This window comes from Monodon monoceros, unplaced genomic scaffold (genome assembly GCF_005190385.1).
Source record: "Monodon monoceros isolate NGI ecotype Baffin Bay Population unplaced genomic scaffold, NGI_Narwhal_1 Super_Scaffold_5, whole genome shotgun sequence".
In the NCBI taxonomy this organism is placed as follows: Eukaryota; Metazoa; Chordata; class Mammalia; order Artiodactyla; family Monodontidae; genus Monodon; species Monodon monoceros.
Window position 1 is genome coordinate 105,674,454 of NW_021703782.1, and position 14,385 is coordinate 105,688,838.

The 14,385-nt window shown below is 51.2% G+C and overlaps 2 protein-coding genes across 2 annotated transcripts in view; one reads left to right on the plus strand and one right to left on the minus strand.

The window, feature by feature from the left end:
- Positions 1-1,865: 1,865 nt before the first annotated feature.
- NAIF1 (nuclear apoptosis inducing factor 1) lies at positions 1,866-7,467 on the minus strand. The gene is made up of 2 exons (XM_029201543.1): positions 6,707-7,467; positions 1,866-5,059 (listed from the first exon to the last, which is right to left on the minus strand). Exons 1-2 carry the CDS (start codon positions 7,215-7,217, stop codon positions 4,587-4,589), a joined length of 984 nt encoding a protein of 327 aa, XP_029057376.1. The 5' UTR covers positions 7,218-7,467; the 3' UTR covers positions 1,866-4,586.
- Positions 7,468-8,333: 866 nt separating this feature from the next.
- The window catches only part of SLC25A25 (solute carrier family 25 member 25), a 32,827-nt gene continuing 26,775 nt past the window's right edge, over positions 8,334-14,385 (plus strand). Inside the window, exon 1 of the mRNA XM_029202744.1 lies at positions 8,334-8,666. Coding sequence (XP_029058577.1) covers positions 8,412-8,666 — 255 coding nt within the window. The 5' untranslated portion in view covers positions 8,334-8,411. The remainder of the gene's footprint in view (positions 8,667-14,385) is intronic.

Here is a 14,385-nt window from a genome sequence, read left to right on the forward strand (position 1 = left end):
GTCCTCCTCTCCCTGTATCAGTAGCCACACCTCCATCAAGAGGTGGAGTCTAGGTACTTCCTTGGTGGTCCAGTGGCTAAGACTCCATGCTCCCAATGCAGAGGGCCCAGGTTCGATCCCTGGTCAGGGAACTAGACCCTGCAGGCCGCAACTAAAAAGATCCCGCATGCCGCAACGAAGATCCCACGTGCCACAACTAAGACCCGGCCCAGCCAAATAAATATTTTTTTAAAAAAAGAAAGAGATGGAGTCTATTCCTTCGTTCCCCCGAATCTGGGCCAGCCTAGGATTGCATGACCAAGAGAATATTACAAAGTGATGCTGTGCCAGATCTAAGCCTAACCTTTAAGAGGACCAGCAGTTTCCACTTCTTCGTTCTTGGAACCCCAAGCACCATGCTGTGAGGGAGCCCAAGCAGCTGCATGGAGAGGCCCAGGTAAAGGAGAACTGAGGTGCCTACCCCACCCCTGGCCCCAGATGACGGATTCAGCAGAGTGCCCAGCCCTCATATAGCATCAGCTTACAAGACATGTGAGGGAGCCATCTTGAAATTGGATGGGCCCCCAGGCCCAGTAGAACTGCCCCAGCCGACACTGACAAGACAGTGACAAGCTGTTCTCTCTGGGCCCTGCTCATCATGGGCAAATAAATGATTATTGTTTTAAGCCTCTAAGTTTTAGGGTGATTTGTTACACAGCAATAGCTCACTAAAGCAGTTACCATTATTTAGCACCTACTATGTGCCAGGCACTGTGCTAAGTATTCTGTGAGCATTAACTTGTTAACTTCTCACATCAACCTCGTTAGAGAAGGATTTTTAGATAAGGAAGCCAAGGCTTAGAGAAAGTAAATGACCTCATGCCAGGGCACACAGCCAGTAAGAAGCAGGCTGACTCCAAAGACCTGGGACACACTTGTGAGGAGTTTAGCTCCTGGCCACAAACCAATGTGTGATCTTTCAGGCCCAATCACAGGCCATTTCAAAGGCTTTATGTGGAAGGCCTCATGTGCTCTTATGCAAAGCTGCATTCCTAGCCCAGGAGCTTCCATTCTGAGGTCTCAGTTGCCTCGGCCAAGACCTTCATATCAGGAGGAGTGGGGAGACACTTTGCTCTGACTCCGTACTTTTTCATTCCTGTCCCTTCCTGCTCTCATTCCCCCAACACACACACAAGTCCGTAAAGCAGGGGCTTCTCTCAACAGTGAAATGATTCCTCATCTGCAACACATCTGACCCTGCCCAGCACTGTCCCATGGGGAAAAATGCAACACTGGGAGAGCTGGCACTTCCCCTCTTGCTTATATCATCACAGTAAGTGATTAAAAACTTGACTGTTGGGCTTCCCTGCTGGTGTAATGGTTGAGAATCTGCCTGCCAATGCAGGGGACATGGGTTCGAGCCCATGGGGAAGATCCCACATGCCGCGGAGCAACTAAGCCTGTGCACCACAACTACTGAGCCTGAGCTCTAGAGCCCGTGAGCCACAACTACTGAGCCCGTGTGCCACAACTACTGAGCCTGCGTGCCTAGAGCCCGTGCTCTGCAACAAGAGAGGCCACTGCAGTGAGAAGCCCACGCACCGCAACGAAGAGTAGCCCCCGCTCACCGCAACTAGAGAAAGCCCACGCGCAGCAATGAAGACCCAACACAGCCAAAAATAAAAATTAAAAAATAAATTAAAAAAAAAGAACAGCGGTTAAAGAGATGGGCCACCCCAGGGTATAAGATAGCTGTGCGACTTTAGGCAAATTGTTCAACCTCTCTGATCCTCAGTGACCTTATCTGTCAACTGAGAACAGCTTTAGTACCTAATTCATGGGGCTGTTGCAAGAAGTCAATAAGGTAACGCCTATAACACCTGGGCTCAGTAACTGTCAGTTTTTATCATCACTAAATATTGGAGAGAGTGATAACTGTGTCCAGAAAGGCTGGGCTCCCTCCAGAATGAAGGCCAATCTCAAGTGAGAATCTCTGCTTAGCAGGACCACTCAACTGTTGAACAGAAACTCCTGAGAACCAGCCCCTCCCTGGGGCATTATCCTGATTCCATCTGAGTTTGTCTTCCAGTCTCTGAGCCAAAGTTCTTAACCTTCAGAAAATATCAGAATCACCCAGAGAACTTGTTTACCATGCATATTCTTAGAGCTCTCCCTCCAGGAGTCTCTTCTAGGTTTTAGATGAGGCCAGGGATTGGTTATATTAAAAACACCCCATGTAATTCTCATCCAGAGTTTGAGACACTGCCCTAAACCAGGGATAGGCAGCCTTTTGTGGAAAGGACCAGAGAGTAAATACTTTTGGCTTGTGGGCCAGATGCTCTGTCACAACTACTTAACTCTGCTATTGTAGCAGAAAAACAGCCAGACATTAAGCAGAAGAAGGGGTATGGCTGTGGTCCAATAAAACTTTATTTACAAAGACAGGTGGGCGGGCCGGATTTGACCTGTGAGCCTCTGCTCTGCCAGCCCCTACCTCTTCTATATATAACCAATGAAGACACAGACATGTATATCAAAAAAGGTGATATTTAATATAAATTATGATCTGGAAAGAACCAGTCAGTTGAAGCGATCCAAGCTTCCTCAAGCTTCCTCTTTATACCCAGTTGGAACAGACACAATACTGGCTCAGATTGCCAACCCCAGAGAAAAACCAAACCAAGCTGCAAACCCTCAGGAAGTCCCTGAAGCTACCCTGATGGGGCCATCAGGCTCCATGGAGGGAGGGCACCCAGGCTGCCAGGGGCTGCTGCTTTCCAGCCACACTGAGAAGACCTTTCCTTCTGCCACCCAACTCCCTCACCAGCCTGATTCCTCTCCACTGCTCTGTAGCTGGCACTGCACATGTACCCCGCAGAGAGGATGGTGGTAAAGCAGTCACCTCCCAACCATCTTTGGGGGCATCTTCCCGTAATTGCAACAGTGGAGCTGAGCGATTCTTAACGTGCCCAGAAGGGCAGCACCTTTGTTGTTTAGCTGAGCTCTGGAGCCTTGAGTTTGTTTGTTTTTTTTGCGGTACGCGGGCCTCTCACTGTTGTGGCCTCTCCCGTTGCGGAGCACAGGCTCCGGACGCGCAGGCTCAGCGGCCATGGCTCATGGGCCCAGCCGCTCCGCGGCATGTGGGATCTTCCCGGACCGGGGCACGAACCCGTGTCCCCTGCATCGCAGGCAGACTCTCAACCACTGCACCACCAGGGGAGCCCTGGAGCCTTGAGTTTAACCATCGGTCACGTGTGGCCAAGGCCTCGGCAGCAAAATGGCAAACTTGGGAAATGATCGGGAAAGATTCAAGGGTCTCGGTAATTGATGGCGATTCTGAAAATGAAACAGACAAATGCCATCTGGGTAAAGTCCTTACACATGGGGAGGAAGTATCAAGACAGAACAGTGAACACCACCTCCTTCGGCACTCCGAGGTCGGTCTGCTCTTCCCCGAGCACAGAAGTCCAAGGTCCCACTTCTTAGGTCAGTTTCAATTCTCCCACTGCATACATTCAGGGCCAATCAGGCCTTCAGAGTCACCTAACCAGTCAGTGGGAGTCTCACAAGAACACAAGGCGCTGAATACTGTGAGAAGGGAGTCCAGGGTGTGATGCTGAGCAGGCTGTTTTCTGCACTGAGTTTTGAAAATGCACAGTCAGTAGAGAGGAAAGGAGGAAGGGCGTGGCCAGAGCTGCCCTCGGAAGCCTTCCCAGAGGGGTTCATGAACAGAATAAATACAACCGGCTTGCAGCAAGCCTTCTGGAAGGAGCCAACAGGTCACCTCAGACCCACTGCAGTGGGGCAATAAGTAAAATTTACAGCACCCAAAGCCTGATACTCGACCTGAGTCAAAAGCTGTTGGGACAAACCACCAGAGGGCTGCCTGGGGACGCAGTGGAAGACCAGATGGCGACCAAGCTGTCCCCACCACACACAGAATTCCTGAGCCCGACAGGCTGCAGCCTGGGTGTACAGCAGGGGCAGCCCAGGGCACTAACAGGGCCCCTGCTGTGCCCGGGTGCAGTGGGGTGGGGGGACAGCACGGCACTAACTAGAGTCCCCTGAGAACTGAGGCACAGTGAGAAGGAGAAAAGGGTGGAGTTTCCTCCTCAGGCCCAGCTGTCACTCTGCCTCCCAAGGGGAGGAAGAAGATGTTTTTGTGCTACTGCCAGCACCACTGATGTTATCTTACTCCAAAGGATGGCACCTGGGTGGGGGGCGGGTATTTCCGCACAGACCCCCAAGCTGTGAGATGGTCCCCAGTGAGGGCCGACAGTTGTCCTAGTCCAAGTCTGGGTCATGTCACAAGCCCTGGCTCATGACAATATGGGTCCCATCACCAGCACCTGACCCCCACCTATCCAATCTTCAGGTTCTTAGCAGGACAGCTCAAGGGGTAGGGGGAAGAGAGTTTGGGTCCCAGGAACCCAACAAATTCTTCTTCCCAGTCTGCTTCATTTCTCGGAAACCGTGGACCCCTAAATGTTTATCAAACTGGGAGCCGTCCACATGGCCAGGCCTAGACTGCGGCCAACCACACGACCCACTTACAAGACCATGTGGTGTCATCCATTCACAGCGGAAGGCTGGCTCGACCCCTGCCCTCACTGGATGATGCTGTCCGGCTGCCCATTCTGGGCCACCTGTCCAGGGTCAGAGGCAGTGGTGGGGTTGGGCATGTTGCTCTGCAGGTAGCGGCGGAAATCTTTGATCATGGGCCGGAGGACCTGGATGAGGACACTCAGGGCCGCCTGGGTGCCCTCCATGGCCTGAGCCTGGCGCTCTTGGGCACAGGCCTGCACCTCCTGGGAGCGACGGATCATCTGCAGCAAGTCATTCTGCTGCTCCAGGTGCTGGGCAATCTCCTTCACATGCAGGTTGGTGACCCGCTGCTCCTGGATCAGCTTGGCTGAGTTGAGGGCTATGCGGCTCTTGAGCGCCTGCGGCTTGACTGGGGTGTCGGCATGCTGGGCCATCATCTCCACGGGGGCCTCCGCTGGCAGGGGTGGGGGGGCCTCGGCCGTGCAGTACTCTACCACTCCCTCCTCCAGCGTGTGATAGGTGGTCTCTGCGGGGACTGTGGGGAAGAAAGAGCAAAGGCAGTGGCAGGTCACCTTCTAGAAAGAGTGAGGCTAGCCATGTGGGGTGGGGAGGAGGCCATTAAGCCCTCCCCTGGCTTTATAGCCTTTCATATATAAATCTAGAATCTAAGGGGTTTAGAATCTTAATCTACTTAATAACCAAAGGGCCAGCCCCAGATCTAGCAAAAGCAAAGATGCTAATAGTAAGACTAGCAAAAAATGTAGAGCGCCTACTACGTGCTAACCCTTTGCACTCATTAGCTCCATGAATCCTCATAATGACACCAAGAGGTAGATACTGTCACATTCATTTTCAGAGAGGAGGTAGACCCAGAAACATGGAATGACTTGCCTAAGGTCAGCTGATTCATCAGGTCCAGGAAGAAATGCAGGTCTCCCCCAATACCAGAGTCCAATGTGTTCATAATCACCCCACTGAGCTGCTTCTGGCTAATAAAGGCAGAGCCACATGCTCCCCGAAGTGCCCCACTGGTCTGGCCTTCTTCAGTGCTTTCTTGACTTCCATGTCTTTTACGGCCAAGCAGAAAAGGAGGTGGGAGTGGGAAGGCACTAGCTAAAGTGCCCAATAAATGCCTCCCTGTCTCCTTGACCACCTTGGTCAATGGAATACCTAAAGGTCCGCCCTCTTCCAGAATAGCAACTGATTTAGACCAGTGTTTGATCCCCTTTCCCACCTCCATATCCTTGAGAAATATGACGCTGTGGGGTTATGGCAGTCACACACACACACCCAATTCCCCCAAGCCCCACTGAGAATCACGGATCGAAAACAGTTCCCAGCCTATCACAAAGAGCACTTAACAGTCATTGGTGCAAACCTTTATCTAACTAAAAAGTCCAACCAACCAGTTTCGTTGTCATTCATAGGCGAGAACCTTTGAAGCCATTCTAGCTGGGCTGTTTGGGCCTCCAAGCATGTGGGAAAGGTCAGTCTTCTCCACCCTTTAATGCCAACATCCACTGTGTGCCCCCAACCCCACCAGGAAGCCCCCTTTCTCTTCTGAGTCCTTAGGTTCTCCCAACTGACAGTGCAGTTATTCATATATTCATCTTATCTGTCTTACTAGAATATAACCGGCCTATCTCTTAGACACCTTGGTAATCCCAGTGCCGAGCCCAGGGTTTGGCACAGAATTGCCCTAATGGTTGATGAGTGAACAGAAGGGTAGATTAACACCTGGAACCATGAGGTTCCTCAGCTGTGCCTGATGAACGTTCACCACACTGAAAACCGGAATGTCTTTGTCCAGAATCGATGCCCACCTACCTATTTATTCAACAAATATGTCCTGACTGCCTACTAGGTGCTAGGCCCTGTGTTAAGTCCTGTGGAGATATAAACATGGTCTCTGTCTTCAAGGACCACACAGTTCAGTCATGGACATGAATGGTGGCAAAACAGTGGAGAGCAAGCCAGCCCGTCAGAAGTCCAGACTGCGTGCTGAGGAAGTCCCAGAGAGAACAGGATCACTTCTGTCTGGGGATCTCTTGGAAGGCCTCATGGTCTTCCAAGACTCCCATCTGACCTTTGACCCTTGGCAGCCAACCTTCCCTGGGCTGCCCCAGCTCTTGCTGGCCCTTCCCATTTAGGCACGCCAGACTGGGTGGGAGAGGTCACTCACTCTGTGTCAGGGTGACCGTGGCTGCGGCTGCAGTAGCCGTGGGTCCAAGGGCCACGGGGTGGATCTCTGTGGTACTGGGCAGGCTGATGATGGTGGCCTCACCCAGCAGGTTGCAGATGCGCTGTTGCATGGGGGTGAGCAGTACGGGGGCTACAGCTGGGCCACCAGCGCCACTGCCACCACCTGTCCCAGGCCCACCAGCTCCGTCTTCCTCAGTGGGCCCTGGGGCCTCGCCACCCTCCACAGCCGCCCGGACCTGGGCAACCTTGCGACGGACCTCGGTCTTGAGGTCAGACCACTTCTTCTTGACCTCAGGCAGCTCCCTGCGGCAGGTGGCCACGGCGTTGACCCTTCTCAGGATGCCATGCCATGCCGCGCTCTTGGCAGCCAGAGGGACCCCAGCGTTGAAGTGGTTCACCAGCAGGTGCTTCTTCAGTTCCAACTCCTCCACGATGATCTCCACCTCTCGCTCAGAAAAGTTCATTTTCCTTTTCTTGGCTGGGACGGCCATGGCCTCTCCCCACCTTGCTTTTTAAAGAAACTATAATCCCCTAACTGCCCCAATTCCCCTTCTCGCCTTCCTCAGCCTTTCTCCTCACCCACCCCCCCTACAGGGGATAGGCCGGCCTTGTCCAAGGCCAAGTACCAGGCCTTTGGTAACCCCCCTTGCTACGCAAAGTGCGTAGGGCCCAGCCCCGACCGGCCCAGCTGCCGCCAGCCAGCTGCGTAATGGCTTCCTGAATCTGCCTCTTCCGCCGGGATGTGCGGAGATCCGCCCACTTCCCCTCTTCCCGCCTCGCAGCCCTTCTCCAGGGGGACCCGCCCTCCCGGTTGGTCGCGGCTCAGATATCACGTCGATCACTAGTTCTTTCGATCTGTCGCTCAGCTAAAGAGCATGCCTACTTACTGGAATTGGCCTGATCATTGGTCTAAAGGTGTGTCTGTCGCTACAGAGCGCTCCACCCAACCTAGCCTTTACTCACTTCCATTGGAAAGTTGTCCTGTCGTTCAATCATCAGTATTACGACTTTTACGCCGTTAAATTCAGCTATTTTATTGGTGATTTTAGGGAGTTAGGTTACCAAAACCCGGCTTCCTGAGGATTCCTAGTGCTTTCGGTCTTGAGCCGTTAGCCAGTTAATTTTCAGTTCCACCCAATGGCGCAAACTCTGCCTTGCAACCGCAGCTCACAATTGTTCCTCACGCAAATCCTACTTCCCACCGGAGACTGCGATCTCTCCTTACACGACGGCCCCTCCCATCCTTACGATTTCGCCGTCTAAACAGCGTTTCTCAATGGAAATAGGACGCGGGGCCTTCCGCCTGCCAATCACATGACTTATGCCTATCGCACCGTGATTTCCTCTCTCCTGCCCGGCTCAGCCAATCCCCGCCTCCCTCAGTTTGAATTGCCCCAGGCTGAGCGGGGATCGCCCCGCCCTCTCCATTGATTCGGGTAGTCAAGGCCTGCGTGGGCAGTCCTCGGTGGGAGGTTCCGCCCCTCCAGGTGGCCCTCCGGGTCTGTGACTGGTCGGCGTCGTGCCTGGGGGTATGGCCATCCAGGCGGCGCGCGGCGGGGCGGGGCTCCCGGAAGCTGCCCATCCTGCCAGCTTGCCGGCACCTTGGATCCCGCGCTAGTGGACTGAGGTCACCGGCGTGTCTAACGCGCTATCCCCGCCGGCCCGTCACCCCCGCCTCGCGCCCGATGGTGAGCAGTGTGTTGTGCCGCTGCGTGGCTTCCCCGCCGCCGGACGCCGCAGCCGCCGCCTCGTCGTCCGCCTCATCGCCGGCGTCCGTTGACCCTTGCGGCGGCGCCGTCTGCGGGGGCCCGGACCACCGGCTGCGCCTTTGGAGCCTTTTCCAGACTCTCGACGTCAACCGCGACGGCGGCCTGTGTGTCAACGACCTGGCCGTGGGACTTGGGCGCCTGGGACTGCACCGCACAGAGGGCGAGCTCCAGGTAGGCAACACGCACCGTCCGCATGGGCGGGGAGGGGACCCCTTCGTGCCCCCGCACCTCCGGGAGGTCCAGGTGACAGGTCTGGTCTGCACGACCGGCTTCTTTGGCAGTACCTTGGAGCTTGGCAGGCTTGGTGGACGGCCTCTCGGACTGGCTGGGACCTCCTGAGTGACAGACGGACACCCCATTTATGCCCTGTGGGGAGTAGAGCTCCTTCTTGGCCTCTGTGGGCGCTTGGGCCAGGGGGAAAGGCTCTCCCTGGGTACAGGTGGGCACCTTCTGGGCATTCTGATGTAGAAAAGCCCCTTTTTGCTGGGGCTTTCCCCAGAGTAGAAGGCCAAGTCTCAAGAGTCCGGCTTATGTCACCTTCTGACCTCAGGACTAAGCTTTGATGCTCCCCTCTACCCATCATTAATGGTTTCATCCATCCTCCTCCAGGAGCACCCCTCCCTCCCCTCTCGTTTCCATGCCAGTGGTGGGCCCTGATCTCGTTCCTCTCAGAAGCATGTGGGAGTTGGAAAAAATGGGAACTGAGGTTTCAGGCAGATCGTGACATGTGGGTGGTGAGAACTGACAGTTCTCATGGGTTGGATTCATCCCCCATTTGACATGCCTGTCCAGAAAATGGGATCGTGATCTCTTACAGGGTTACAGATAAGCATGAAAGAATCTAGGGGAAAATTCTTCGTAAAAGTGAAAGTGTGGCCCACCTAGGAGGGGATTTTTTCCCCTTGTGGGCTTGTCCTAGAGTGGGCACCTGGCCAAGGGGGAAGAGGGGACAGAGATGTGTTGTCCTTTCTGTATAAAAACCTCGAGCAGAGGCTGGTTCTTCCCCTTCTGTCTCTCATGGTATGTTTTCCTATCTGACTTTGTAGCTGTAGCTGCCCTTTTCCAGTATTTTATTTATTGTGGCTTAGCCTGATGTATAGCCTGGAGGAAGACTACTGAGTATTTTAAGTAAATTGTTTCTCTTCTAAGTTAGTTCCTTTGGCCCATTTGTACATACCGCAATTACAGAATCTCATAGCTAAGTGTGAAAAAAATTTTTGTTAAAACGCCAGTGAGTTAAACCAATTAGTTTGTTGGGTAGGTATACATAAAATTTTTAACTCATGTCCAGAATATCTTGGATCAACACCCAAGCTATTTAACCTAGTGAGGATAAGCCTAGGAAGACCAAGGTTAACACTGTGCAAGGTAGACTCATTGGGTTAAGTCCAACAGGCTTAGAGACAAGTTTTTTTTTAAGTCTTTTCAAGTGAGCTTTACACAAACTGGTGTTGTGAGCTGGGTATTTTCCAATCCATAACTGATGAATAAGTCACTTGGAAAGATAGGATGGCTGAACTCAGAGGGTCTGTGTCTTATGGGCTTAGGGAGGTGTGGGCCTAGGAGAGCCTTTCTGCTTTTATGAACCTACCCACCTGGCATGTGCCACCAGGAGCATCGAGGGCTCTTGGCTACGGGAGTGTATTCAGTGTTTATACCATGCTTTGTGCCTCACCTGGAGTCACAGTGTTTTTTCAGTTCATGGCACATCTGATATTGATCCTAATCCATTTTTTTGGCAGTAAATTTCTAAGGGCAAATAAGGAGAAGGTGATCATTTTTCTTTCCAGTATTGAAAGGAAACCTTTTAGATTAGCCAAAGGGAGCCTAGCCCGTCAGGGTCACATTGGCTCTAAAATCTTTAACTCTGTGACTAAGTTCTACCATCTGAAACAATTCTTTTTCATCCTTTCGGTGTATGGCTTTAGTATGGACTACTTCTACTCTCAGCTTATGAATGTGAAATTATACAGCCTTGAGAGATTGGGAATGACCCATTTTATTTGTTTATTACCTGTGGCGGAGCACAGGCTAGTCTGTGGTGAATGGTTTAAGTATTAGAGAGAGAACCTGCCTTTTTGTGAATAGCTGGGCAACAGGAAGACACCCTGCCTCACGAACCCCATACCACTTCCTGTTGCAGTAGTATCAGAATTAGCTACATGCAGAAGAAGTAGCGCTGCAGTTTTGCAGAAGTAGCAAAGGCAAAAGAGAATTTGGGGGCCCTTCAGTTCAAAATGGGTTATCTGCCATGGGAATAGGCATTGAAAAACACAACATCAAACTTCGGTAGCTGCTTCAGATAACCCACAGGACCAGTCTGAGGTGCTAGGGTTTGCACAGGAATCAGCTGTGAGGGCTTATCAGTGGGTGATGGGTGAACCAAGGCCTTGTGACTACACAAAGCCTCCCACTAGCTAACCACCACTGGGTCAAGTTTTCTTTAGAAAAGAACCAGCGATTTTTGGCATCTGCCTTTGTTTCAGAAGAAATTGGGACAGTTGAGAAAAATTTACTTAAAATGGCAGTGGGCAGGCTTCCCTGGTGGTGCAGTGGTTGAGAATCCACCTGCCAATGCAGGGGACACGGGTTCAAGCCCTGGTCTGGGAAGATCCCACATGCCGCGGAGCAACTGGGCCCGTGAGCCACAACTACTGAGCCTGCGCGTCTGGAGCCCGTGCTCCGCAACAAGAGAGGCCGCGACAGTGAGAGGCCCGCGCACCGCGATGAAGAGTGGCCCCCGCTCGCTGCAACTAGAGAAAGCCCTTGCACAGAAATGAAGACCCAACGCAGCCAAAAATAAATAAATTTTTTTTTTTTTTAAATGGCAGTGGGCAGAGAAACCGATGGCAGCCAGCCAGAGAAATTTTCTTTGTAAAGAGCATGTGAGCAAGAAGCCTGTCCTGGGACTAAAGAAGGGAAGAGTTTATTAAAGACAGAAAAAAGATGATGACAACAGTAGCAACTTTAGGAGATGAGACTTCAGCTAGAGCTAATTATAGCATTGCCTATTTAAGGCATTTTCATGTGACCAAACAAAATCTCTGTCTGAAAACAAATTTAAAACATAGGTTAGAACTCAGGCAGCCAATTAGGGAAAGGACACAAGCTGTGTTACATGTCATCAGTTGTTCCTTCAGCTAAGGCTTGTGGGGCTCCCCTAAGGGGCTGCTGTTTGATGCAGGTGAGGATTGTAGAAGATGGAGGGGTTGAGGTTGCATATGTACCATCTAGTTTGAGCCTCACAAACTGGGCTTTGGGGAGAACTTGAGGAGCAATCCTTTTAGAACCACATCTGTTATTCCCAAAATAGGTTTCAGGATTATCCAGAGATGATCCTGTCAAAAATGAGAATCTGCCCTGCCCTGATTCTCTCCTTGACCAGAGCAGTATATAGGAGGCAGTCTCTGTTGACCTGAAATAATCGAATGGAAGGTCATTAATATCAAGTTGGTATTGCTTAATCAGACAGTACTGTTGAACTCTATACCTTTTCAGTGTTTGGCCATTTGTGGGGCAGGTATTTGCATAAGTAGCTGGACTTAGGTAAGACAGTCTACAGAAAAAGAGCCTTTTCCGTAGAAAAGGGGCAGACATAATTTGGTATAATAGAATGACACATTAGAAAAAGAAAAATGCTCTTTGCAGACTGGATTGAGTTCACATATTAAACTGATTGTGTTGTATTGTAAAATTCCTGGCTTGGAGGAATTATCAAGTCAACTAGAGGATGTTTTAAAAAATTAGTTGATATCTGGACTTCCCTGGTGGTCCAGTGGGTAAGACTCCACACTCCCAATGCAGGGGACCCCGGTTCCATCCCTGGTCAGGGAACTAGATCCCACATGCATGCCGCAACTAAAAGATCCCGCATACTGCAACTAAGAAGTCTGCATGCCACAACTAAGAATCCCGCATGCCGCAACGAGGATCCCACGTGCCGCAACTAAGACCCGGCGCAACCAAAATAACTAATAAATAAATATTTTTTTAAAAATTAATTGATATCTGCAAAGGTGGAGCCAAGTACCCTGATCCTAAGACTGAGTGATAAATAAGAATCTACCAGAGTGGGCCTGATCTGGACCTTCAGTGGATGAATTCCTTTGATGTTCAAAGAGCCATCAATTGTTGAAGCCTCACAGAAACCACGGGGGAATGAGAAGAACAAATATTTTGCTGGTATTCATTTCTAGCCCAGCTGAGTACACAGCCGCGGGATGAATTCAGTGAACAAAACTGTACTCAGAGAGGACTAGTCTCATTAAGCTAAATCTGAGCAGACTTTTCATTTGTTAACCATTTCTTCTACCAGTGTGAATTTCACAGAACCGAAGAATTTAGTCTCGGACAGGTCACTGGCCATCATAGGCCAGCCTCCCACCCAGTGTGGGAGGCATTCCTCCTGTGGCATCCTTCACAGAGGGTCACCCAGCCCATTCCTTTGTGGACCTAGTCGGGGCCCTTGTGAGTTCTTTCTTAGATCAGACTGAAGTCCGTCTGCTTGCATCTGCTACCCATTTGCCCCAAGGGTACCTTCAGGAGCAGCCCAGAAACGTGGTCCAAGGGTCCTTGAAAAGAGCTGTCTTATCTGAAAACAGCGATCCTCTGTAATCTCTGCTGCTGCTCAAAGCAGTAGATTTCACCGTGTGCTTCTTCCATGGTATGCTGTCCACACCCCATGGTCCCTTCCTTGAGGCAGTGTGCCCTGGAGTTTAGACTACAGATTTTCCCTGGAAACATAACACGAAGTGAAGGAAGCCAGTCACAAAAGACCATATGTATTACATGATCCATTTTCTATGAAAGTCCAGAATAGGGAAAGCTGTAGAGACAGAAAGTAGATTAATGGTTGCCTAGGCCTGGGAGCAGAGGGGAACGGAGAGCTAGGAAGGGGATAACTAATAATAGGTCTGGGGGTTATTTTTTGGGGGGTGTTTAATTTATTTATTTTATTTATTTATTTTCAGCCGTGTTGGGTCTTTGTTGCTGTGTGTGGGCTTTCTCTAGTTGTGGCGAGCAGGGGGCTGCCCTTCATTGCTGTGCGTGGGCTTCTCATCGTGGTGGCTTCTCTTTTGTGGAACACTGGCTCTAGGCCCACGGGCTTCAGTAGTTGCAGCACGCGGGCTTCAGTAGTTGTGGCTCACAGGCTTAGTTGCTCCGTAGCATGTGGGATCTTCCCAGACCAGGGCTCGAACCCGTGTCCCCTGCATTGGCAGGCAGATTCTTAACCACTGTGCCACCAGGGAAGCCCAAGGGTTCTTTTTGAGGTGATGAAAATGGTCTAAAATTGACCATGGTGGTGGTTGCACATATCTATGAATATACTAAAAGCCATCAAATTGTACACTCAAATGGGTGATTTGTATGGTATGCAAATTATATCTCAATAAGACTTCTTTAAATAACCCAGTACAGTCTTTGTGGTATAATGTAAACCTGGGTTCAAGTATTGTCTGTGCTGCTTGCGAGCTGTGTGACCTTGAGCAAGTTACCCAACCTCTCCAAGTCTTACCAGCCTCCTTATCTTGGTGGTAGGAATACCTACTTCAGTGGGTTTTTGTGGGACTGAATTAGAAGTACAAAGAACCTGGGACAGGGTTCAATACAAAGTGACTTGTCCCCCCATCGAGTCTGAAAATAAGATGCCCACAGTTGGTCGTATCCTCTACATTTTTTTCTTAGGTTGCTAAGGTGAAAAGTGGGCTAGAGGGCTTCCCTGGTGGCGCAGTGGTTGAGAGTCCGCCTGCCGATGCAGGGGACACGGGTTTGTGCCCCGGTCCGGGAGGATCCCACATGCCGCGGAGCAGCTGGGCCTGTGAGCCATGGCCGCTGGGCCTGCGCGTCCGGAGCCTGTGCTCCGCCGCAGCGGGAGAGGCCACAACGGTGA